The sequence below is a fragment of the Arachis ipaensis genome, chromosome B10, assembly GCF_059453495.1.
Source record: "Arachis ipaensis isolate K30076 ecotype BB chromosome B10, ASM5945349v1, whole genome shotgun sequence".
Classification (NCBI taxonomy): Eukaryota; Viridiplantae; Streptophyta; class Magnoliopsida; order Fabales; family Fabaceae; genus Arachis; species Arachis ipaensis.
This window is the reverse complement of record NC_142435.1, coordinates 23,383,393-23,409,485: the sequence shown is the minus strand read 5'-3', so window position 1 is coordinate 23,409,485 and position 26,093 is coordinate 23,383,393. Positions and strand designations below refer to the sequence as shown.

At 36.8% G+C, this 26,093-nt stretch overlaps 1 protein-coding gene across 1 annotated transcript; it reads right to left on the bottom strand.

Moving 5' to 3' along the window:
• Positions 1–8,766: 8,766 nt before the first annotated feature.
• Positions 8,767–12,330, bottom strand: LOC107621923 (uncharacterized). Its single transcript, XM_088489954.1, has 7 exons — positions 12,147–12,330; positions 11,120–11,353; positions 10,900–11,018; positions 10,427–10,618; positions 9,082–9,139; positions 8,887–8,962; positions 8,767–8,803 (listed from the first exon to the last, which is right to left on the bottom strand). The coding sequence occupies exons 1-7, from the start codon at positions 12,328–12,330 to the stop codon at positions 8,767–8,769; spliced, it is 900 nt and encodes a 299-aa protein (XP_088346080.1).
• Between the last annotated feature and the right edge of the window lie 13,763 nt (positions 12,331–26,093).

The window sequence follows — 26,093 nt, the reverse complement described above, 5'->3', positions numbered from 1 at the left end:
AATTGTCTTTTGATAATTTATTTTAACTACCATGTCTTCCATCTACTCCTTTTACATGTTTGTGAAATTGGCATTCATGTCAATGGAGTAGACTCCCAATTTGACTTTGGAGTTGATTAATAGGAAACCCTTGAGTTGAAATACTCAAGTGTTGACATGTAATTGGAAATTGCTGCCAACTAGATTTTTACTAACTCTAATCCTTTCCTAGGAAGGGATTAGGACTTGTGAGTCAGAGTCGGTATTAGTTACTTGACTTTCCTTTATTAGTTAAAGGATAACTAAGTAGAAGCAATAACCTTTTACTATTATACTTGGGAAAATCAACAAGGATAGAGATTCCGATTAATCTTTTCCTTGTCAAGGCCTTTTACTTCAACTATCTAATACCTCTTATCATTATTTGCTGCTTTAATTGATCGCCGTTTATTTTTCCGTTTCCAATCCTAAAAATTTTTCAGAAAATTTCTGACCAATAAATTGCACTCTTTTGTCAACTCTTTGGGAGACGACCTAGGAATTCTACTCCCAGTTAACTAATTCTAAATTGTGACAACTCTTTTTAAATTGATAAGTGGAAATTTTGTCGGTTAGGAACTGTACTCACAATGCTACTTTTATAAGGATTTCTTAACCGGCATTTTTTTCGCCCATCATTATGTTGATGTGGTGTCATTTGCTTTTGTTTTCTGAATGTATGAAATAAACAGTGCATATTTGAAGTTCTAACGTTAGAATGTTTTCTCTTGAAAGAATAAGAAAAAAGGAAAAATATTACTGATAATCTGAAAAATCTAAAAATTGATTCTTGAAGCAAGAAAAAGTAGTAAAAAAAAAAGAAAAAGAAAAAACATGTTGCAAAAAAAATATAAGCATGCGAAAAAGAAAGAAAAATGGCGAAAAAGAAAATGAAAAAAAAAATCAGAAAAATCCATTACTGCCCAAAAATGCAGGAAAAGGAGGGTAGATTGAAAAAGCCAATAACCCTTTAAACCAAAAGACAAGGGTAAAAGGGCCCAAGGCTTTGAGCATCATTGGATAGGAGGGTCCAAAGGAATAAAATCCTGGCCTAAGTGGCTAAACCAAGCTGTCCCTAACCATGTGCTTGTGGCGTGAAGGTGTCAAGTGAAAAGCTTGAGACTGAGCAGTTAAAGTCGTGGTCCAAAGCAAAAAGAGTGTGCTTAAGAACTCTGGACACCTCTATCTGGGGACTCTAGCAAAGCTGAGTCATAATTTGAAAAGGTTCACCCAGTTAAAGTGTCTGTGGCATTATTGTATCCGGTGATAATACTGGAAAACAAGGTGCTTAGGGTCACGGTCAAGACTCTGAAAGCTGTGTTCAAGAATCAAAATAAGCTTAACTAGGAAATTCAATAATATCATCTAGATTCTAAGTTCCTAAGGATGCCAACATCTCTGAGTTTCAATGGATAGTGAGATGCCAAAACTATTCAGAAGCAAAAAGCTACTAAGTCCTGCTCATCTGATTTTAACTAAGCTTCATTTAAAACTTTGAAATTTATTGTATCTTAATTTTCTTTTCTATCCTACTGTGTTTTTAGTTGCTTGGGGACAAGCAACGGTTTAAGTTTGGTGTTGTGATGAGCAGATATTTTATACACTTTTTGACATCATTTTCATATAGTTTTTAGTAGTTTTTGTTTAGTTTTTATTAAGTTTTTATAGGTTTTAGTGTTAAATTCATATTTTTGGATTCTACTATGAGTTTTTTATTTTTGTACAATTTCATATATTTTCTGGCTGAAATTGAGGAGATGGAGCATAAGTCTGATTCAGAGATAGAGAAACCACTACAGATGCTGTCTGGATCTGACCTACCTGCATTCAGAAGAGCTTTTCTGGAGCTACAGAAGTCCAATTGGAAAGCTGACTTCTAGAGCTTTCCAGCAATATATAATAGTCCATACTTTGCTTCGAATTAGAAAGCCCAAAACTGGCATCCAACGCCAGCTTCTTGCCTCCTTCCAAGCGTCCAGCGCCCAAAGAGCAGAGACTGGCATCCAAACGCCCAAAGAGGACCCCCTAGCTGGTGTTTCACATCCAAGAGACCTCATAGCACGTGGATCTCATCAAAGCTCAGCCCAAACATTCACCAAGTGGGCCCTAAAAGTGGATTTTAGCACTAAATAGACTGTTTTACCCTTACTAGTCATCTGTTTAGTATTTAAAGTGTATTTTACATAATCATACAGACATCACGCATATCATTCATCCCTATTTTCATTTTACCTTGTATTTTACTTTCAGTATGAGTTTTTAAACCTCCTAAGTTGAGGGGAGGAGCCTTGCTGAGTCCTATGAATTAATAAAAGTATTACTGTTTCTTCTTCGATTCGTGTTTGATTTATCTCTAAAATGTATATATGATCTTCATCGTGGTGAATAGGATGGTCGAACAATCATCTATGTTCATCACATTAAGACGAACGTGTCTGACAAACACCCGCGTCTACTTGGGTTCGTGTGGATACGTGGCTGGAAAGTACGAGCCAATAGCTATGTTTATACATCTCTCAGATGGCTAATCCACGACTTCGTTGGAGACTTCTCGAGATACCAGTTTAGCCGATTTTCGGGGAGATTAGGGTCTCTGTGGTATAGGCTAGAATCCAAAGAAGCAGCGTTCTCTGATATGGAAGATTCGACCTTACCTGTGGCGTTTTGAATAGGATCGCCAAGAGAATGACTGCTAGAGCTTCACCCTCTGTCAGATTGAATGACCACGAAAATGGCATTTGATCTGGAGCAGAGGAGATCAATGACCACGTGCAATGGCTTTGATCACATACAGCCTGCCGTAGAAGAAGATCATTCACAAGCAAAGAAGACAGTAATACCAGAGTTAATTCAGAAAGGCAAAGCAACTCCAATCTTCAACTATATCCCTATCCCTGAGTATAATTTCATTCACAAAGTATTTTCTACCCTTTTACTTTATTAATTTTATGGTTTAACCAAATTTAATCCAACAACCTTCTGATCTGCCTGACTAATACCTGCAAGATAACCATAGCTTGCTTCAAACCACAATCCTCATGGGATCGACCCTAACTCGCTCAGGTATTACTTGGACGACCCAATACACTTGCTGGTACAACAGTACGAAAGTGTGGGGATTCGTGCTACCAACCACCTTTTATAACATTTTTTGGATCCTCAAATGCAACATCAATTAAAACTATTTCTCTTTTATAAAATTGATTTTCACTCGACCAAAATTTTTGAGCTAACTTCAAAACCATTTCAAATTTAAACCTCTTTTAAAAGGCTCAAAAATCATTTATTCTTAAATCAATAACTTAATTAGGTTCAAACTTATAAAAATTTTGGTAGCACCTCCCCTAAACTCCGAACTTTACCACCCTTCAAGGGTTCTGTCCAAATCACATTTCTCAATCTTTCTCAACAATTTCAAAACCAAACAATTCCTCAATATAAGCGTACATCTCAGATTTTCAATAAAAAACCCTTTCTGAATATAGGCTTTTTTTACTTAAATAAATTAAACAAGTTCCAAAATTACTCAAATCCCCTAAAGTAATTTTTGAAACGTAAATACCCTAATCCTAATAATATATAAATCGTGCTAGGAGAATGTGGTTTATATAATATGTTAACCACTATATCGTGAAACGATTTATGCATAAATGGTTTATGAGGAATAACACATAAATCGTCTCAAGGTTGCCAACTTTATCAATTGTATGTAAATCGTGCCAGGCTGGGAGGATTTATGTGGTTTCAGGTAAAAACACAAGACCCTGCCACGATTTATGTGTAAGCTGTAACCCCCAGCACCCTGCCACGATTTATGTGTCAACCGTAATTCCCACAACCCTATCACGATTTATGTTCTAGTAACACTCCCTAAGACGCAAGCACAAGTTACCCACAACTCTTAACGTTACACACAAAAACCTTCATTTTCACCCTATCTAAGCATTCAGCGACAAGATTAGGGAGGAAGAGAGCCCGCCGCAGCAGTAGGAGAAGAGGCATTAAGTGACCGCGTTTGCCGTACAGCAGTGAAGGAAAGGGCATTAAAAATATCAAATTAAATAAAAATAATACTAAAAGAGAATACTGAAATTGGATAAAATCAAATTTTTTTTATTTTTTATTTAACTTTGTATATTTTTATTGTATATTCTTAAATTAGTATATACTTTACTTAATATTGTCATTTGTTTATAATATAAATTTACTTATTTCAATTGAAAGATCAAATTAAATAAAAAATACTAAATTTTAACATATAATTTAATTTTTTTAATTGAGAGCAAAAAAATGTTGAAAAAAATATAATTTTGGTTAATATAAATTTATGTATTTTTGAGTAATATAAATTTAAGTAAAAGGCACATAAAATTTAAATTACTAAACAAAATTATGTGTTAAAATTTAGTATTTTTTTTAATTATTATTTTTCAGTATTCTCTTTTAGTATTGTTTTTATTTAACTTGATATTCTTAATGTCTTTTCCCCAGTGCTGTATGCCAGATGCGGTCACTCAATGTCTCTTCTTCCATCGTTGCGAATTCTCTTTCTTTCTAACCTTATCGCTGAATGCTTAGATAGAGTGAAAATATAGGTTTTTTTGTGCAACGTTAAGAGTTGTGGGTAACGTGGTTGGGGTGCTACTCGAACATAAATCGTGGCAGGTTTGTGGGGGGTTACAGTTGACACATAAATCGTGGCAGGGGACTGGGGGTTACAACTTACACATAAATCGTGACAGGTCTTGTATTTTTGCCTGAAACCACATAAATCCTCTCAGCTTGTTATTCTTCAGAAGCCATTTATGCATAAATCATCCCAGGGTATAGTGGTTAACAATTGTATTTTTCTCATTTCGTTTTTTCACAAATACCCATCTGTATTCAACATGTTTTATATCTTCTAGTGTACGGACTACAGGTCCAAAGACTTCACGTTTTGCAAGTGAGTCTAACTCAGCCTTCATGGCTTCTTCTCATTTTGGCCAATCCTTTCTTTGTCAATATTTTTCGATTGATCTTAGCTCAAGATCCTTACTATCATGCATGATATTTAATGTCACATTATATGCAAATATTTCATTGATAATTGTCTTATTTCGGTCCCATTTCTTTCCTGTAAATACATAATTTATTGAGATATCGTCATTTTCAAAATTTTCAGGTACTTGAAAGTCTTCTGGCGTTAGAACTATATCAGAATTTTGGATAACTGCAGGTGTCTTTACTATATCTTTTTCAACAGGAATAGTATTTACCTCTTTTTTCGAGAATTTTTGTCTTTGGAACCGACAGGCCTGCCACGCTTCTGAACTTCTAGTTTACATTGCCCTGATCGAAGATCCAAATGCATCAAGGATGATGCATTCCAATTAAGTTCCTTTTCAGGAAGCTTATCCTCTCCCCCTAATGTTAGAAATTTTGATTCATCAAAATGACAATCCGCAAATCGGGCTTTAAATACATCCCCAGTTTGTATCTCAAGATACCTTACTATAGAGAGAGAATCATATCCAACATATATCCCCAATTTTCTTTGGGGTCCCATTTTGGTGCGAGAAGGTGGTATAATGAGAACATATATCGTACACCCCAATATTCTTAAATGGGAAATATTTGGCTGCTGGCCAAAAGCTAATTGCTTAGGAGAGAACTTATGGTAACTCGTTGGCCTCAAACGAATAAGTGTTGCGGCATGTAAAATAGCATGCCGCCAAACTGATGTTGGGAGATTTATTCTCATTAGTAAGGGTCTAGCAATTAATTGGAGGCGTTTAATAAGTAATTCTGCTAACCCATTTTGTGTGTGAACATGAGCTACTGGATGTTCAACACTTATTCCATTAGCCATACAATAAGCATCAAATGCTTGGGAAATAAATTCACCAGCATTATCAAGATGAATTGCTTTGATTGAATTTTCTGGAAACTGTGCTTTTAATCGAATAATTTGAGTCAGTAATCTCGTAAACACTAGGTTGCGAGAAGACAATAAGCACACATGTGACCATCTCGAAGATGCGTCTATTGGGACCATAAAATATCTAAAAGATCCACATGGTGGATGAATAGGTCTACATATATCACCTTGAATCCTTTCTAGGAATTTAGGAGACTCAAATCTAATCTTTACTGGTGATGGCCTTAAAATTAACTTCCCTTGAGAACATGCAGCACAACAAAATTCACTAGATTTAAGAATCTTCTGATTCTTTAGTGAATGTCCATGAGAGTTTTCGATAATTCTCTGCATCATGGTTGTTCCCGGATGACCCAATCAATCATGCCAAGTTATGAATTTATTTGGGCTAGTAAACTTCTGGTTTACAATGGCATGTGATTCAATTGCACTAATTCTAGTATAATACAACCTAGATGAAAGTGAGGGTAACTTTTCTAATATAACATTTTTATTTGCATCATGGGTTGTGATATACAAATACTCATTATTTCACTCATTCATTGTTTCAACATGATATCCATTTCGGCGAATATCTTTGAAACTTAACAAGTTCCTCAGAGACTTAGTAGATAATAGTGCATTATTTATTATAAATTTTGTTCCTCCAAGAAACAAAATTATAGCTCTTCCGGAGCCTTCTATTACATTGTCTGAGCCAATAATAGTAACATATTCTTCTTTTGGCACAAGATAGGTAAAATATATATTACTTTTGAAAATGGTGTGCGAACTTGCACTATCCGCAAGACAAACATCTTCACTATATGTCCTTGCCATTCTCTTCAAAGACAAATAATAATAATAAAATGAGTAGAAGTATATGCGCATAAAATTATTTTCTTGATTGAAAATATTTTTCTAAGAAGTATAGTATATACTAAAAATTTTATTATTATTATCTTGGCACATTCAGTAATTTTGAAATTCAAAAATATTTTATTAAACATTATTTATATACCTCATATTTGAAATTCAGATATATAGAAAATAAAACTTAACAAGAAGTTTCATGAATACTTAACAAACAAACACATTAAAATATTCCATCATTGATCAAATGACCAATATTTCCTTCAGAATTCTCAAAGAAATCAGATATATCATAATGAGTGGTGAAATTTTCAACAACATTTGAAACAAAATTTGTTTGCTTTTCTTTGTCGTCTTTTTTCAAAGATACTTGATAAAGATCAATTAGGTGCCTTGGGGTACGACAGGTACGTGACCAATGGCCCTTTCCACCACAATGAAAACACTTATCCTCTGTTGATTTATTTTGCCCAAAGTTTCTTTCTTTATCCCACTTTTGGTGAGATCCTTTCTTGTGAACATAATTCTTATTCCTTCCATAATTTTTCTTGCTACCAAAACCTTGCCACTTACCTCTTCTGGGGTAATGATTTTCCCCCATTTGCTTCAGAAAATGGGGCGGCACCAGTTCGGCGTGTTTTCTGATTCCTTAAAAATAATTCATTGTTGCGTTCAATAACAAGAAGGCAAGAAATTAACTCAAAATACTTTTTAAATCCTTTTTCTTGATACTGCTGCTGCAGGAGCACATTCGAGGCATGGAAGGTTGAGAAAGTTTTCTCTAACATATCATTATTAGATATCTTTTCCCCACATAATTTCAATCGTGAGGTGATTCGAAACATTGCAGAATTATATTCATTTATGGATTTAAATTCTTGTAGACGCAAGTGCGTCCATTCATATCGGGCTTGAGGAAGTATCACCGTCTTTTTATGATTATACCTTTCTTCAGGGTCTTTCACTACAAAAAATTTTAGTAAAAACGGCGGTTTTTTTGTATTTACGGCGGTTTGAACCGCCATTATTACCAAGTACGGCGGTTTTGAAAAGCGACGTAATTCTGGACGCCATTCTGGTTATTACGGCGGTTTTCTGAAAACCGCCACAATTTCCTGGGGTTAAAACGGCGGTTTTCTGCTGGGTTAAAATGGCGGTTCAAACCGCCATTATTTCCAGGTTAAAACGGCGGTTTTTTACTGGGTTAAAATGACGGTTCAAATCGCCGTTATTTCCAGGTTAAAACGGCGGTTTAAGGGTTGGTTAAAATGGCAGTTTAAACCGCCATTATTACCCTCACAGAATGGCATTTTAGTCGGTTAAAATGGTATTCTTGAACCGCCATTTTTACCCTAATAGTGGCATTTCAGTCGGTTAAAACGGCATTTTTGAACTGCCGTTTTTACCCTTACAAGGTGGCTTTTGATTGGTTAAAATGTCATTTTTGAACTGCCGTTTTAACCCTAACAGTGACACTCTTTTATCGTTTAAAAATGCAATTTTTACCCTCGTTTTTATCGTGTTAAACAAATAATATTTATTATTAGAAATCATAATCCATAAACAAAATATTATATAACTCAGAAACAAAGTATTAAACATAATATATGATTTTTTAGTATTAGAAATCAAAAGTAATAACTCTTATACAAAGTATCAAACATAACATAATTTTTCAACTATAAATGTCATAACATGTAACTCTTAATACATAAAATCTCCATCATATTTCATGCTGCTCTATTGCTTGCTCCAGAAGACCTACTTCCTAACTCTTTTGGCGATGAAATCTCACTCTCTTGATTCAATTCCTACAACAAAAATATAATTTGAAAATATAATAAACAAAATTACCCTTCTGATATTCAAGGCTTCCTAGTAAAGCTCTAGCTTCCTATGAGAAAAGGGTCATTTACTCATTTAGTTTCATCTTATAATGAAGAGACATCTCAATCAATGAAATCATCAAGAATATATTAAGAAAGGAAGCAGATTTTCTCACACAACATTCTGCTAACACAACATTTCATAAATCATAACCAGATATAGCGAAAGTTAAATCCAAGGATATAACAAATTAATAATATTGGAATAACCTTTCAAAAAGTTCTTTTGAATCTTTTAAATTGCAAGATGCTTGCAGGGTCAGAGCTAAAGATTCAGCTGCAACAACTGGACAACAAAATATATATTTAAATGATTCCAATTTCTAAGAAGCAAAATAACAAACACATAGAGTGCATTATTACAAAATAATGGAAAATAGGGTTATTATTGATGAGCCTTTGAACCTGAGGCATGAAGCCATTGAAGCTGAGCTTGAAGAGACAAAGCAAAACCTTCAAAAAGCTAAAGAAAAAACCATGTCAATGGCGCATTGTCTTTCTTCATTGCAAGAAGAGCTTGAACTCACAAGGCAAGAGCTTCAACAATTGAAGCAAGAATCCATGGGCAATAATAATAATAATAATAATAATAATAATAATAATAATAATAATAATAATAAGCATCATCCCATAATGCAAGAAGAAGAAGAAGAACCGGTTATTATTGAAGATGTCAAGGACATGGAGAATAATAAAAATAAAAATAATGTAACAAAGTTTGATGATGATGAATTGCAAAAGAAAAGGTATGTGACTTTTGCAAATACACCCTCATTAACTCATTATTTCACCGTCACCACAACCGCTTACACTTGAAGTTGAAAAATTGAAGAGGCACCATTCAATTGGGAGTGAGAAGAAGAAGAATAAGATCAAGCCACTTATTCCACTCATTGGTTTTGGAGGTATCTTTTCAAAGAAAAAGAGAAACAATTATTAAGAGAAAAATAATGCTTTCCATAGACACCTTGAATTTTATAGTTTTCATTTGTGTATTGCAAATTGTGTCACCTGCCAATTAAAATTCAGATAATAATGAAATATCACTCATGTCAAAATTATAGGAAAAAAGTAAAAAAAAAAATTGACGGTCTACATTAAGTAGTTTTTTTTTCATTCTCTCATGTCCTTTGTATTGTATTTTATATAGTAGAGGCAAAATTAAACTAATAATATTGAGTGAGAGTGAAATTGAATATATATGGCATATGATATGAATATACTTTTTCAACTTGGTCTTGTTTATACAGCTGCACCCTTTCAGAATATCATTACTTTGAGTGACTTTCATGCCACTTCAAATCATATATATTCAAGCTTAGCTTGTACTTATTATATATTAAATTCAATAAATCATTCATTCAGCGAAAAGAAAAGCATCACGACTTTTCTTTTATACATTTTTATTCTAGATATACACCAAGCCGAAAGAATCATATCATATTCATATTAATTCAGAATAAGAGAGAAACAAATTTATAATGTTAAATTAAGATATAATAATATGTCATAGTGTAGAGTCTATAGCTTCTTAATTAGAAGTGAAGCTTCCATTTTAATCGCAAGTAAAATAGAAGAGTGGACCAAAATCAAATTTACCTCTAAGCTTAGCGCTGAGGGCGCAAGTAAAATTAGTAACCTTAAACTACTTGTAAACAATAAATGTGACTCAGACCACATCAAATTGTTCCATTAATATATTTTTTTATCTATACAATACTAATGCCATTGGCTCAAGAAGAACAAATACCTTCCTTGGGGCTATAAGAGTGACATCAACATCAAACAATGCAATCAAACCAGGTTTCCGGTAGCCATTTATTCTTATTAGACAGGTTGTGATTAACAAAAAAGATATAGAAGATATAGAAGATCCCACTGCTACGATAACAGAAAGTGTGGACGCTGCATTAAAGCCTCCAGAAAAGAGTCCAACGACTTTCTGTAACATCAAGTGGATAAGGTTAAAATGCATAGGCAAAACAACTTAGTGTACAAAGTAGCACATAGATCAAACCAGAAAGGACTAACTCACAGCTTGCTTAAGGCCAAGGCTGTGTGTCTCACTAACTTTCTCAAAGTAGCATGAAATTTCATAATCTTCTTAGGCAAAAGATCTTACTATTCTTATGGCATCAATTGATTTCTAAGCAGCATGCAAAATTAAGATTAGATTGGAAATGAATATCATCTCCTAATGTTGGTTTGATGGAAGAGAAATACCTCAGCAATTGAAGATGCTACTGCAGCTGCAGTTTGAATTTTGTGAGATAGTTCACGCAGGAAATGCCTAAATTTACAGACAGCAACAGAAATTACAGGCACAACAGCCAAAGCCAACACTATAAGATATTGAGGGAAGAGAGAGAAGTTAGAATTCGAACAATGGAATAAATGTATGTCTATAGTCTATGAAATAAACCTTCACTCTTCAACTACTCACATGTTAACTTCCAAGATGTTGCAAACATGAAGCTGAGACCCGTAAGTGCTGTTGCTAGGTTCTTCATGGCCTCAGAAACATTGGTAGTTGCGGCATTCTTTATGATCTGTGTATCTTCCGACAACCTACTTAAGATTTCTCCCGTTCGAGTAACATCAAAGAAAGCAATCTCCTGAAAAATCGCGATTCCATAATAAACAAAAGCTTTCATTGAGCAGCAAGGGCAGCTACAATCTGCAAGATTGAAAATTCCTACTCTCCAATTCATTGGACCAAAAATAGCACAGAGAAACACAATGCAAGAGTCATTGCAACAATATTAGACTCAAAGACAATAACACAAACACCTTATGGACAAGAAATTGCAAGAAACATGTTCAAACTCAACTGCTGACAAAGATTACTAGAGAAATCATTTCAAAAGCAGTCAATTAACGCTACTGTTCTTTTAGATACTTCCTCTATGGCTTAGAAACAATCCATCTCAATCATATCAACAAAGCAAAAGTGAATGAATGATGACCCAAGCACGAAAAATGCATAAAGCATAAGCTCCTCAAAAGAAATATTAGACTCAAAGACAATAACACACCTTATGGACAAGAAATTGCAAGAAATTGTAAGAGCTAGTCACAACAAATATCAACTGAAAACAACTCTGAACTTTGAGTTGCACTAAAAGAAACGAAAATAGAACTCATCATTCCAAAATCTTAATGAGTCAGGGGTCCATTTCCATGTTTCAAGTTTAAACATCCTTACCAAAATCCCTGTTCTTCAATCAACTGTAACTGAAATGCAAAAATACAGCATATAAATTACGAGAAATCAAAACACTAACATTCAAATGCATTCTCATTCAATCACGTATTGTCTAGTCACAATTAGGTGCAAATGCTTGCCAAAAACCTAGGTTCTTATTTCAATTGCAATAACAGTAGCTCAATCATAATCATAATCACATCAATAGCAATCTAAAACCGCAATTACAAGTTTACAAAAAGACATAAACTAGATTCAACCACACATCTTATTCTTGCTGTTGCTGTTGATTTTGCTGCGCAAACAGTGGAACCACTCGCGATGAATCCTCGAAAACTACTTAAAAGAGGTAAGCCAACCTTTCTGATCCAGAACGAAAGGGAGGCGCTGAGATTTTGGCGGAGAAGACGCAGGGGATGGCAAGGAGAGGAAGCTAGAGGGGACGTCATCGGAAGAGATCGCAGCTGGGAAAGCTGTCGCTGGAGGAGATGTCACCGGAGAAGATCTTCGTTGGACAAGATCGTCAGAGAACACAAGAGAGAGAGGTCACTGCAGTAGCGTCGTACACGAGCTTCAACTTTCAACCAAGTGTTTCTGTAACTAGGAATGTTCAATTTGTGTTTTTATATACAAGTGATAAAGGCGGTTCAAAACCGCCATAATGACTAAAACCGCCATCAAATACAAATTTATTACTGGCAGCGACCAAAAGTGCCATAATATCCAAATATTACGGCGGTTCTTTGAAATCGCCGTAATATAAATGTCATTTTAAACTTCTTTTTTTGTAGTGTTTCCACAGATCTGCAGGATCTTTTAATGTGAGATATTCATTTTTCAATCCTTCGTTAAGATGACGACGAAGGAAAAACATGGCCTTGGTTTTATCCTTCTGGGATGTATTAATTTCAGCCTTAATAGTATCTCCAAGATCCATCGAATCAAGATGGATTTCAGCATCTAGTATCTATGATAAATAGTTGTTTCCAGATATATCAAGAGCATTGAATTCAAGATGAGAGAGTTTCGACATAATAAAAATTTGTTACCTGAGTTTTCCAAAAATTTGATCAGAGTCTCGTACTGATAACGTGTTGTAAAATAAATAAATAAATAAGGAAGAGGTAATAAATATAAAATAAGGAGGTATAATTAGATAACAATATCATCACAATTACTATCTCAATATAATAGAGATGATTAATATATTTATTAAGGCGGTCACTCCCATACATACGCCATAAACATCTTTTTTTATGGACGATAAAGTGGATATGCTAGTTGATCGGCATGTGTCCACTGCCATCAATTAATTAATACAGCGGCTAAATTATTTTAGGAGAATGGGTTAATAAAAAAATGTGATTTTAAATAAACCAAAGATTATATTTTTTGTTTGACCACAAAAATAAACTGAAATTTAGTGAACCGGTTAATTTTTGTGGGCTTGTTCCTTTTTTTTCATTTACTTTTGAATTTTGGACTTTATAATATCCAAACAATAAATTTAAATTGAAAATGGACTGGACCAATACGCTAGACTCTTATAATTTTAGTTCTTTTGTTGCTTTAGTATTTTTAATTTATTTTTAAATGTAATTAGAAGTTTTAAAATAGTAAATTAACTAATTAAGTATCATAGATTAATAGATAAAACGAAAGTAAAAAATAAATTAATTCAACCAAAGAAAAAAAAATGCTAAATTTGTTATGTTCTAGTGTATTATCCATTCAACTTCTAATAAAATAAATAAAGTTATTGTTATTTGGGAAAAAAATTAAAATACAATGCAATTTATTTAAAAAAATAGAGAGATAAAAATCTTAATCAAAACCAAGTCTAAATTAAAAATATATAATTGTGGACTAAGTTAGGTTTGATAGTGTTCATATTTATAAAATTTGATTGTTTTTGTAATTAATTATTGTTATATATATATATATAATATTCTTTTCTTATAGAAATAAACATGCAATTTTTTTTAATTTGGTATGCATGAGATGTAAATTTGGATGACCTTGAATAAAAAATGAAATAAGAATTAAGTTAAATTTTTAATTTTTAATATGTTAATAATATTTATGTTTTAGTCTATTCTATCTTATATTTAGATATAATTATATATTTATTTAATTTTTTAGAAAATAGTGATGAGGGCGACGATGTAGGAGGTGGTGGTGGCGAGATCACAGTAATAATGGGTGAGAAGAAAGGGAATGAGAATGGGTTATTATAGTGAAAATTGGGTGGCCTTGTACTTTTGATGGTGTTAGATATTATATGAATTAAAAATTAGGAATAAATTTTTTATAAGAAATTATAATTTTTTACCATATGTTGACGGTCATGATATTAATTATTGGGATAAAATTAAAATTATCTCAAATTTTAAGGATAAAATTAGCCAATGAGTTATAACTCAAATGGCATAGATTCCCCATACTCAATTAAGAGGTCGCGGGTTTGAGTCACGTATCTTTTTAAATTGCCAATGTGTTATAGCTCAAATGGCATAGACTCTCCATACTCAATTAAGAGGTCGTGGTTTTGAGGCATAGACTCCCCATACTCAATTAAGAGGTCGCGGGTTCGAACAATGAGTAATAGCTCAAATGGCATAGACTCCCCATACTCAATTAAGAGGTTGCGGGTTCGAGTCTCCTATCTTTCCAAATTTTGCCAATAAGTAATAGCTCAAATGGTATAATCTCCCCATACTCAATTAAGAGGTTGCGGGTTCGAGTCTCATATCTTTGGTAAAAAAAAAAAAAAGATAAAATTAAATCAAACAAAATATTAAAAGTAATTTAAAAAAATTTTAAACACGTTAAGAATAATAAATATATTTTATCTTAAATTATAACATTATTAAATTATAATATTTTAAATTTAAAAATTTAGAGGAGATATATTTTAGTTTAATAATTTTAAACAAACAAAAAAAAATTTTGAACATAAGAATTTATTCCTTTTTAGTGTAGGAATAATTTTTTTAAAGTAATATTCTTTGTCAAAGCATCAATTCTAAAAAAGCAGTAGAAGAAAATACACATAATTAAAGCAGTCAAGTAGAAGAAAAATTGAAACAGACACAAATAAGAGTAAGTAGAAGAAAATACACATAATTAAAGCAGTCAAGTAGAAGAAAAATTGAAACAGACACAAATAAGAGTAAGTCTGAGAAGTGGTGAACGACAATAGTGATGGTCATTGGGTAAGAAGAAGAGGAGAAGATCGCATATGGCGTAATCATGACAAACACTCTCTCGTGCACCGTTAATCGTGGAGGATGCGCTGCTTCTACTAGCGGACGACTAGTGTGTCGTCGCTCTTATTTTGAATATAAGGGTGTGTTGTAGTAATTCCTCCATAGTCAATCAATCATTGCTAATTGTTTGTCACATGAAGGGAGTATGTTTGTTTTGGATTAGGAGTGTGGAGTGAAGTCGATAATTTATAAAAAAAATGGTTCTAGAGATATTTTAATGGCTGTCCATAAAGGTCTAGAAGCTAATATTAGAGAAAAGACAAATTTGACTCTTAAATTTTATAAACTATTGTGCATAAATTAGATGTTCAATTTAATCCGATGCTTCAGGAAACTAATTCTATAGTTGATTTACTTTATAGTATTTGATTCTTCATATATCTTCTAGACAAAAAATACACTTATGCGATTATCTTTCTAATCAACTAAAAAATTTAATAAATATATAATTGTATCTAAATATAAAATAGAATAGACTAAAACATAAATATTGTTAACATATTAAAGATTAAAAATTCAGCTTAATTCTTATTTCATTTCTTATTCAAAGTCATCGAAATTTACATCTCATCATGCATACCAAATTAAAAAAAATTACAATATATATATATATATATATAACAATAATTAATTACAAAAACAATCAAATATTTTATAAATATAAACACTATCGAACCTAACTTCGTCCACAATTATATATTTTTAATTTAGACTTGGTTTTGATTAATATTTTTATCTTTCTAATTTTTTTTTAAAATAAATTGCATTATATTTTAATTTTTTCCCCAAATAACAATAACTTTATTTATTTTATTAGAAGTTGAATGAATAATAGACTAGAACATAATAAATTTAGCATATTTTTTTTGGTTGAATTAATTTATTTTTTACTTTCATTTTATCTATTAATCTATGATACTTAATTAATTAATTTACTATTTTAAAACTTCTAATTACATTTAAAAATAAATTAAAAATACTAAAGCAACATAAGAACTCAAATTATAAAAGTCTAACGTATTGGTCCAGTCCATTTTCAATTTAAATTTATTGTTTGAATATTATAAGTCCAAAATTCAAAAGTAAATAAAAAAAAGAAAGAAGTTCACAAAAATTAATCGGTTCATTAAATTTTGGTTTATTTTTTAGTCAAACAGAAAAAAAAAATTGGTTCACTTAAAACTGCATATTTTCATTAACTGATTCTCCTAAAATAAGTTAGCCGCTGTGTTAATTAATTAATGGACAATGGAAACATGCCGGTCAACTAGTCTATCCACTTCATCGTCCGTAAAAAAGGACGTTTATGGCGTGTGTATGTGAGTGGCCGCCATCTACTAATATTATATATAAAGAGTGAGAAAGAGGAGTATTCAAAATATTTATAAAATAAAGAGAGAGAGAATTGTATTAGTAATATAAAAGAGAAAGAAGATTATTGTTGTTATTGATGTGTTATCATTAGAGGCTTCAGCCTCTATTTATACATGTACAGAACTTTAATTTTCCACACTCCATTAATTGAAAATCAAAATTTCTTTCATTTAAAAACTGAGTCGCCCAAAAATTACTGGGCATCCAACTCATTTCTCATTCTTATTGTTACGATGGGTAACCGGAGATTAATGGGCTGGACTCGTTAGGTTGGCCCAATCGTCTAAAGAGGGAAGCCTTCGAAGGGAATTACGTTCCTGGGCCTCCGTCCGACTTGTGAGTATGAATGAGCGGGGGGTGGTACCTACAAAGACACTCCAATGCCTAAGTTAGCAAGGGAATAAGCAGGTCTAGAGAGTATTGGGACTTAGTGATACATGAGGAGTGTCAGTGTATTTATAGTGATGAACCCATAACCACCGTTGGAGTAGTTCCACCATTTAAGGGGAAATAACCGTCCCTTTATCTTAGGGAAGTTGGGATATGGCTCCTGGAAGTGGGTGGAGAGATTTTAGGGGCAGTTACTCATTTAAATGAGTGCTTATCTGCCAGCTAATCTTCGTTCCCGACTTCTTTAGAGCAAGTCGTGGCAAGAACCGACTTCGTAGGTCAGAGGTCGGTGTAGGGTGAGGCCCAATCCCTTGGATTGGGTTTTTCGTTTGGACCTGGGCCTTAGCGTTGGACCAGGGTATGAACAGTGCCCCTACTCGAGCCCAATTTCTTTTAGAAATTAGGGTCGAGTATTTAACTTAGGGCCATAGCCGACCTGATAAGGAACCGACGTGATGTTTTAGAACCAACGTGTTTAAAAATTCTCAACAGTCGCATCTAATCAAACGTCGCGTCCGTTAGAAATTTGTGTATTCATACGCGGGGATCAGTTACATTGGAAATGGTGCCTATCTTTAAATGACGGCTTCCGTTTTTACCATTATGCCCCCAACGTTCTTATAAATACTTTTCCCTCTCTTTTCTTGTTTCGTTTATGAAAACTTTCACACTTCCTCTCCTTTGTTCGGAAGAAGCTTTTGCTCGAAGGAATTCTCCTTTCTCTGCCCCTATCCTTCTTCAAGTAAAGGTTAGTTTTCCTCTACTCTCCTTTTACGAAATGCTTTCATTTGCATGCCTTTTATTTTAGAGAGGAGGGTTGGTTTGTAGGTTTCTGTTTGATTCCAGGCCCCTTAGAGACCATGTTTTTTATTCCTTTCCTTTTTTCCTTTGTAGGTTTCACTAATCCTTTTTAGAAAAAAATGTCTTCCATAGAAATTCTGGCTCAGTGGGTGGATGTCACGGTTCTGAGGGAAGAACCTTTTGTTGATACCGATTTTATCATCAACCTTCGCACTCATCATAGGCTCTGTACCTCTGATGAGGATGAGCCAAAGTATGAACTGCTTGCCCCGGGTCCAGAAGACCGGGTTTGTTTCGGGAAGACTTCTGAGGCAGACCTTCATTTTTTCTATATGTATGAGAGTATGATCACTCGCCTGGGCGTTTTTCTGCCTTTTTCTGATTTTGAGATTGCTGTTTTATGTCATTGTCGTGTTGCTCCTACCCAGCTTCACCCTTATTCTTGGGGTTTTCTGAAAATTTACCAGTTTGTCAGCCACGCTTTAGACTTGCCGACTTCTTTGAGGATTTTCTTTTTCCTTTTTCACATGACCAAGCCCTTTAGTGGGCAAAATAACAAGCAGCAGTGGGTGTCCTTCCGAGCTATACAAGGTCGGAGGGTCTTCACTCTTTTCGATGAATCCTTCCATGACTTCAAAAATTACTTTTTCAAAGTTCAAGCCGTAGAGGGTCACCACCCCTTTTTCCTGGATGAGAATCTTTCCCCTCACTTCCCTCTGTATTGGTTGGAGGCCTCCCCCTATGAGAAATATAGTTTGGAGGATTTGGATGAGGTGGAGGCGGCCATTGTGGGGTTCCTCCGAGAAGTATGGGGGAGGGCCCCATATCTGGATACCAAAAAATTTCTCCAGGGGTCGCCGACACAACTAGGTAGCCTTTTATTTAGCGTTGTTTCTGACTTGTTTTTACTGACTTATTTTTCCGATTTTAACTACCTTGTTGTTTTTTACAGAGATGGCGAAGAAGAATTCCAGGGAGTCTTACCAACGAGTTTAGGAGGCCAAGGCAAGGTCCCGCGCCAGGGTCGGCGGCGCTAGGGTGGCTAGTTCTTCCCTTCCTTCCTTTCCCCTCTCTTCTCGCAATTTGGGGACCCCTACTCAACCCATTGTCATTTCATCATCCGCTTCTTCTCTGCCATCGCCTCCTCCCCGATCTTCTCCTGAGCCAAAAAAGAAGAAGTGCAAGACCTTAGAGTCTGGCTCTTCTTTTGAGGGTGAGGCCAAGGTGGATGCGCCTGAATTCGTTCGAAAGTACATCTATCCTCATACCCGCATAGGTATGGATGATGTTTCTGTTCGAAACCACCTTACAATTCTGGCTCAGGAGAGTATCAGGGCAGCGGGGGTGTGCACGAGGTTTCTTGATATTTTTGAGAAGACTCCTCTTAGCTCTCTGGGTTCATCCTCGAGGGTTGAAGAGTTGGAGGGGAGGCTTCTCTTATATCAGGGGCAGGAGAGAGGGTTGAGGGAGGAGGTTGCCAAGTTGAAGGAAGATAGGGATGGTCTCCAGGAGAGGGAAAGGAAGCTGCAGGCCCAGTGTTCCATGGCGGAGGGTCTGAGGGAGAAGGCATAGGAGAGTTATTCGAGCTTGTTCGAGGACCTCGTGGCGGTGAAGAAGGATTTGTTGAATGCTCGGAATGCCTATACCGAGTTGGAGGACTCCATTGCTGATGGGGCCGAGGAAGCATGGAGGATCTTTAAGGAATAGGTCGGAGTTCTCGCTCCCGACCTGGATCTTTCTCCCTTGGATCCGGACAAGGTTGTCATTGACGGGGCTATAGTCTCTCCTCCCTCTCCCCAATATGTCACCGAGTCAGATTTGAAGACTCGGGGGCAGAGGATAATGGAGTCTCCTCCCCGACCAAAGGACGCTCCGAGTTCTTCGAAAGCTCCGGGAACCTCCACTCCTTCTCCTATAGACACTTCTCTCCCTGGTCCTGATGGCGCTCTGACTACTCTTCCTGACTCTAGTGGTGCTCCGACTTCCCCTCTCGGCTCTGGTGGTGATGTTCTTTGAAAAAATTGATTGTGGCTATATAGGGGCCCGGCCTGTGGGTCCCCTCTTTTTTAAACTATTTATTTTTATATTTTGTGGTGGTATTTTGTTGACATTCTCTTTGGCCTTTTATGGCCGTTAACAAAAAATACCCTTTTTTAGATAAGAGTTTAAGTTACCTTTCTCTGTTTGTTGTGCACATGCTTTTCTGTTTGGGTTTTCGAAGAAAAACCTTTTGGGATCTTTGTTTTGGAAAACCTTTTTCTTGGCTGACTGTCCCTTTCTTTAAGTTTTCCTTAGTAACTCGGGACAGCCTTTTGCCTTAGTGCTTTTACTAGGTTTCCTGATCTCCTTTTTGGTATTCCTTATACTCAACTTTTTTATTTATTGAGCTCTTATGACTTAGGTTATTCTTGTGATGCGTTTTCTTTGTTTCTCGGTTTTTCCGACTTATGAGTCGGATTATCCGAGTTTCTCACGATCAAATTTTATAACCTCTTTACACCGACTTGTACCTCGTCGTTTCATCCTGACGACCATCTAGGTCGGTTCATGGGATTTTCACGCTTTGTCGAGCTTAAGTCGGAGCATTTCGTAGAAAGAAAGAAAAACGAGAAGGAATTTATAAGAGATAAAAGATCTTTATTTATTTGCGAAGGTACTTTTACTGCTACTAAGGGTTTTTTGCTATCTATGATCCCTTAGTCTCTACTGTGATGCCTCGTTAAAAACCCCCCTTCAGAAAAAACCCTTTTCTTTTGGGAAAAAATCATGAAGTTGGGAAAAGAGTACATCAGGGAGTAGAGTTCGCTTTTAACTATAGTACCTTTTCATGTTACAAGCATGCCACGACCTTGGTAACTCGGTGCCGTTTAGGTCGGTCACCTTATAATAACATTTTCCTAAGACCTCACTAATTTTGTATGGTCCCTTCCAATTGGCAGCGAGCTTTCCTTCCCCCGATTTGTTGACTCCAATGTCGTTTCTGATCAAGACCAAATCGTTTGGGGTGAAACTCCTTCGAATGAATTTCTTGTTGTACCTGGTAGTCATCCTTTGTTTCAATGCTGCTTCTCTTATCTGAGCTTGCTCTCGGACTTTAGGGAGCAATTCAAGCTCCTCGTTGTACCCCTGTATGTTTTCGACCTCATCATGGAGGATCACCCTTGGACTTTGTTCGCTGATTTCTACTGGTATCATGGCTTCTACGCCATAGACAAGTCGGAAGGGTGTTTCTCCTGTGGCAGATTGTGGCGTCGTCCGGTAAGCCCATAACACTTGTGGGAGCTCCTCAGCCCAAGCTCCTTTTGCATCTTGTAGTCTTTTCTTTAGTCCTGCCAGTATGACTTTGTTAGCTGCCTCGACTTGTCCATTTGCTTGTGGGTGTTCTACCGAGGTGAACTAGTGTTTGATCTTCATACTGGCCACTAGGCTTCTGAAGGTAGAGTCGGTGAACTGGGTTCCGTTATCTGTACTAATGGAATAGGGTATCCCATACCTTGTGATGATATTTTTGTAGAGAAACCTCTGACTTCTCTGGGCTGTGATGGTGGCTAATGGTTCTGCTTCTATCCACTTTGTGAAGTAGTCTATTCCCACAATTAAGTATTTGACTTGTCCTGGGGCCTGGGGAAAAGGACCTAACAGATCCATTCCCCATTTTGCGAAGGGCCATGGAGAAGTTATACTGATGAGCTCCTCGGGGGGAGCCACGTGGAAATTTGCATGCATCTGGCATAGTTGGCACTTTTTCACAAATTCTGTGGCATCTTTCTGCAAGGTCAGCCAATAGAACCCAGCTCGGATTACTTTTCTGGCCAGCGACCTGGCTCCGAGATGGTTTCCACAGATCCCATTATGAACCTCCTCTAGTACTTCAGTGGTCCTTGAGGTCAGTACGCACTTCAGCAATGGCGTTGATATTCCTCTTTTATAGAGGATATTTTTTACCAGAGTATAGTATTGTGCTTCCCTCCGAATTTTCTTTGCCTCTTTTTCCTCTTTGGGAAGGATGTCGAATTTTAGGTATTCGACCAAGGGATTCATCCATCCGAGGTTTAGACCGATTATTTCAAGGACATCTTGTTTGTCCTCTGCTTTCACCACAGAGGGTTCTTGGAGAGTTTCCTGGATCAGGCTTCTATTATTCTCCCCTGGTTTAGTACTTGCTAACTTGGAGAGGGCGTCTGCTCTGCTATTAAGATTCCGAGTTATATGCCTGATCTCTATTTCTGTAAAGTGCCCGAGGTGTTCCAAAGTTTTTTCCAAGTATCTCTTCATATTTGGGTCTTTGGCCTGATACTCTCCATTTATCTGGGAGGTCACCACTTGAGAGTCACTGAATATCATCACTTTTGTTGTGCCGACTTCCTCTGCCAGCTTCAATCCTGCAATCAGGGCTTCATATTCTGCCTGATTATTTGAAGCTGGGAATTCAAATTTGAGGGAGACCTCTATTTGGGTTCCCTTTTCATTAACCAGTATTATGCCTGCACCGCTTTTGGTCTTGTTTGAGGATCCATCTACGTATAGTTCCCACATAGTCGGCTTTTCCTCTTGGTCTCCCGCGTACTCTGCTATGAAGTCGGTGAGGCATTGGGCTTTGATTGCTGTCCGAGTTTCGTACTTTAAGTCGAACTCGGAGGGCTCTATCGCCCACTGAACCATTCTCCCTGCAACATCCGTCTTTTGAAGGATTTGCTTCATAGGTTGGTTCGTTCGGACTCTTATCGTGTGGGCTTGGAAGTAAGGCTGTAACCTCCGTGAGGCTATTACTAAGGAGTAGGCAAACTTCTCTAGTTTGTGATACCTTAGTTCGGGGCCCTGTAGAACTTTGCTGGTGAAGTACACTGGATGTTGTCCGACCTCGTCCTCTCTTATCAGGGCTGATGCGACAGCTTTGTCTGCTACAGACAAATATAGGACAAGGTCTTCCCCAACTAGAGGTCGGGTTAGGATTAGAGGTTGGCTCAAGAACCTTTTGAACTCCTGGAACGCTTCTTCGCATTCTGGAGTCCATTCGAACTGGCATCCCTTTCTTAGTAGAGAGAACAATGGAAGGGATTTTAATGCTGACCCTGCCAAGAACCTGAAGAGGGCTGCAAGTCGGCCATTCAGTTGTTGAACCTCTCTTAAGCAAGTTGGGCTTTTCATTTCTAGGATGGCTTTGCACTTGTCAGGATTTGCTTCGATCCTTCCTTGGGTTAGCATAAATCCTAGAAATTTTCTGGCCTCCACCGCGAAGGTGCATTTTGCGGGATTTAGCCTCATCCAATGCGACCTTATGGTGTTGAAAACTTGTGAAAGATCTGTTAAGAGGTCGGTTTCTTCCCGGGTTTTCACCAGCATGTCGTCTACGTAGACTTCCATTAAGTCCCCGAGGTGGGGAGCGAACACCTTGTTCATCAGCCTTTGGTATGTGGCCCCTGCATTTTTTAATCCAAAAGGCATGACCACGTAGCAGTAGTTTACTCTGGGCGTGATGAATGATGTTTTCTCTTGGTCTGGCTTGTACATCGGGATTTGGTTGTATCCTGAGTAGGCATCCATGAACGACAAATATTGATATCCCGAGCTAGAGTCTACTAGAGCATCAATGCTTGGGAGTGGATAAGGGTCTTTGGGACATGCCTTATTCAGGTCGGTGTAGTCGACGCACATCCTTCACTTGCCGTTTTGTTTCTTGACTAGCACTACATTCGCTAGCCATGTTGGATATTTAACTTCTCTGATGAAGCCGGCTTCTAGGAGTGCTTGTACTTGCTCCTCCACCGCTTGGGCTCGTTCTGGACCGAGCTTACGTCTTCGCTGCTGCACAGGTCGTGCCCCCGGATACATCGAGAGCTTGTGAGACATGAGCTCGGGGTCTATCCCTGGCATGTCGGAAGCTTTCCAGGCAAAGAGGTCAGAATTGTCTCTTAAGAGCTTGGTCAACCTTTGCTTTAAGACTTCCTCTAGGTTGGCCCCTATGTTGGTATTTTTCTCTTCCTCTATGCCGACCTGTATTTCCTCAGTTTTTCCTCCTGGCTGCGGTCGCAGCTCTTCTTTGGCTCTTGCACCACTGAGCTCTATGGTGTGCACTTCTTTGCCTTTTCCCCTCAGGTTCAGGCTTTTATTGTAGCATTTTCTTGCCAATTTCTGATCTCCCCGTACCGTTGCTATCCCCGCAGGTGTCGGGAATTTCATGCAAAGATGGGGGGTAGACACCACCGCTCCGAGTCGATTTAGGGTAGCTCTGCCAATCAAGGCATTATATGCTGACCCCACGTCAATGACTATAAAGTCTATGCTCAGAGTTTTGGATTTTCCCCCTTTTCGAAGGTCGTGTGGAGGGGCAGAAATCTAGTGGTTTTATCAGCGTGTCGCCTAATCCGTATAAGGTATCGGGGTAGGTGGTGCACGAAATTGTGATCTCAGGCAACGACGCCAGAAACTCTGTACGCACGTCTTAATAAATCGTTTTTTCATTCACAATTTCGATACAACTAACCAGCAAGTGCACTGGGTCGTCCAAGTAATAAACCTTACGTGAGTAAAGGTCGATCCCACAGAGATTGTTGGTATGAAGCAAGCTATGGTCACCTTGTAAATCTCAGTCAGGCGGATATCAAAAGGTTATGGAGTTTTCGAAATTAAATAATAAGTAAACATAAAATAAGGATAGAAATACTTATGTAATTCATTGGTTAGAATTTCAGATAAGCGTATAGAGATGCTTTCGTTCCTCTGAATCTCTGCTTTCCCACTGTCTTCATCCAATCAGTCTTACTCCTTTCCATGGCTGGCTTTATGTAAGGACACCACCATTGTCAATGGCTACTTTTAATCCTCTCTGGAAAATGGTTCGATGCGCTGTCACTGCATGGCTAATCGTCTGGAGGCATCACCCTTGTCAATGGCTGCATCCCATCCTCTTGTGAAAATGGTCCAAATGCTCTGTCACAGCACGGCTAATCATCTGAGGTTCTCGATCATACTGGAATAGGATTCACCCTCCTTTTGCGTCTGTCACTACACCCAGCACTCGCGAGTTTGAAGTTCATCACAATCATTCAATCCCAGAGTCCTACTCGGAATACCACAGACAAGGTTTAGACTTTCCGGACTCTCATGAATGCCGCCATCAATCTAGCTTATACCACGAAGATTCTGATTAAGAGATCCAAGAGATACTCATTCAATCTAAGGTAGAACGGAAGTGGTTGTCAGGCACGCGTTCATAGGGAATGATGATTATTGTCACGTTCATCACATTCAGGTTGAAGTGCGAATGAATATCTTAGAAGCGGAATAAGTTGAATTGAATAGAAAAGCAGTAGTACTTTGCATTAATCTTTGAGGAACAGCAGAACTCCACACCTTAATCTATGGAGTGTAGAAACTCTACCGTTGAAAATACATAAGTAAAAGGTTCAGGCATGGCCGAATGGCCAGCCCCCATTATCTAAGAGCTAGACGCCCCAAGATGTCTAATACAATAGTAAAAAGTCCTATTTATAATAAACTAGTTACTAGGGTTTACAAAAGTAAGTAATTGATGCATAAATCCACTTCCGGGGCCCACTTGGTGTGTGCTTGGGCTGAGCTTGAATGTTACACGTGTAGAGGTCAATCTTGGAGTTGAACGCCAGTTTGTAACATATTTCTGGCGTTCAACTCTGGCTTGTGACGTGTTTCTGGCGTTTAACTCCAGACAACAGCGTAGAACTGGCGTTCAACACCCTTTTACGTCGTCTAAACTCGGCCAAAGTATGGACTATTATATATTGCAAGAAAGCCCTGGATGTCTACTTTCCAACGCAATTAAAAGAGCGCCATTTTGAGTTCTGTAGCTCCAGAAAATCCACTTTGAGTGCAGGGAGGTCAGAATCCAACAGCATCAGCAGTCCTTCTTCAACCTCTGAATCTGATTTTTGCTCAAGTCCCTCAATTTCAGCCAGAAAATACCTGAAATCACAGAAATATACACAAACTCATAGTAAAGTCCAGAAATGTGAATTTAACATAAAAACTAATGAAAACATCCCTAAAAGTAACTAGATTCTACTAAAAACATACTAAAAACAATGCCAAAAAGCGTATAAATTATCCGCTCATCACAACACCAAACTTAAATTGTTGCTTGTCCCCAAGCAACTAAAAATTAAATAGGATAAAAAGAAGAGAATATACTATAAATTCCAAACTATCAATGAAACATAGCTCCAATCAGATGAGCGGGACTTTTAGCTTTTTGCCTCTTGAATAGTTTTGGCCTCTCACTTTATCCATTAAGGTTCAGAATGATTGGCATCTATAGGAACTCAGAGTTCAGATAGTATTATTGATTCTCCTAGTTCAGTATGTTGATTCTTGAACACAGCTACTTTATGAGTCTTGGCCGT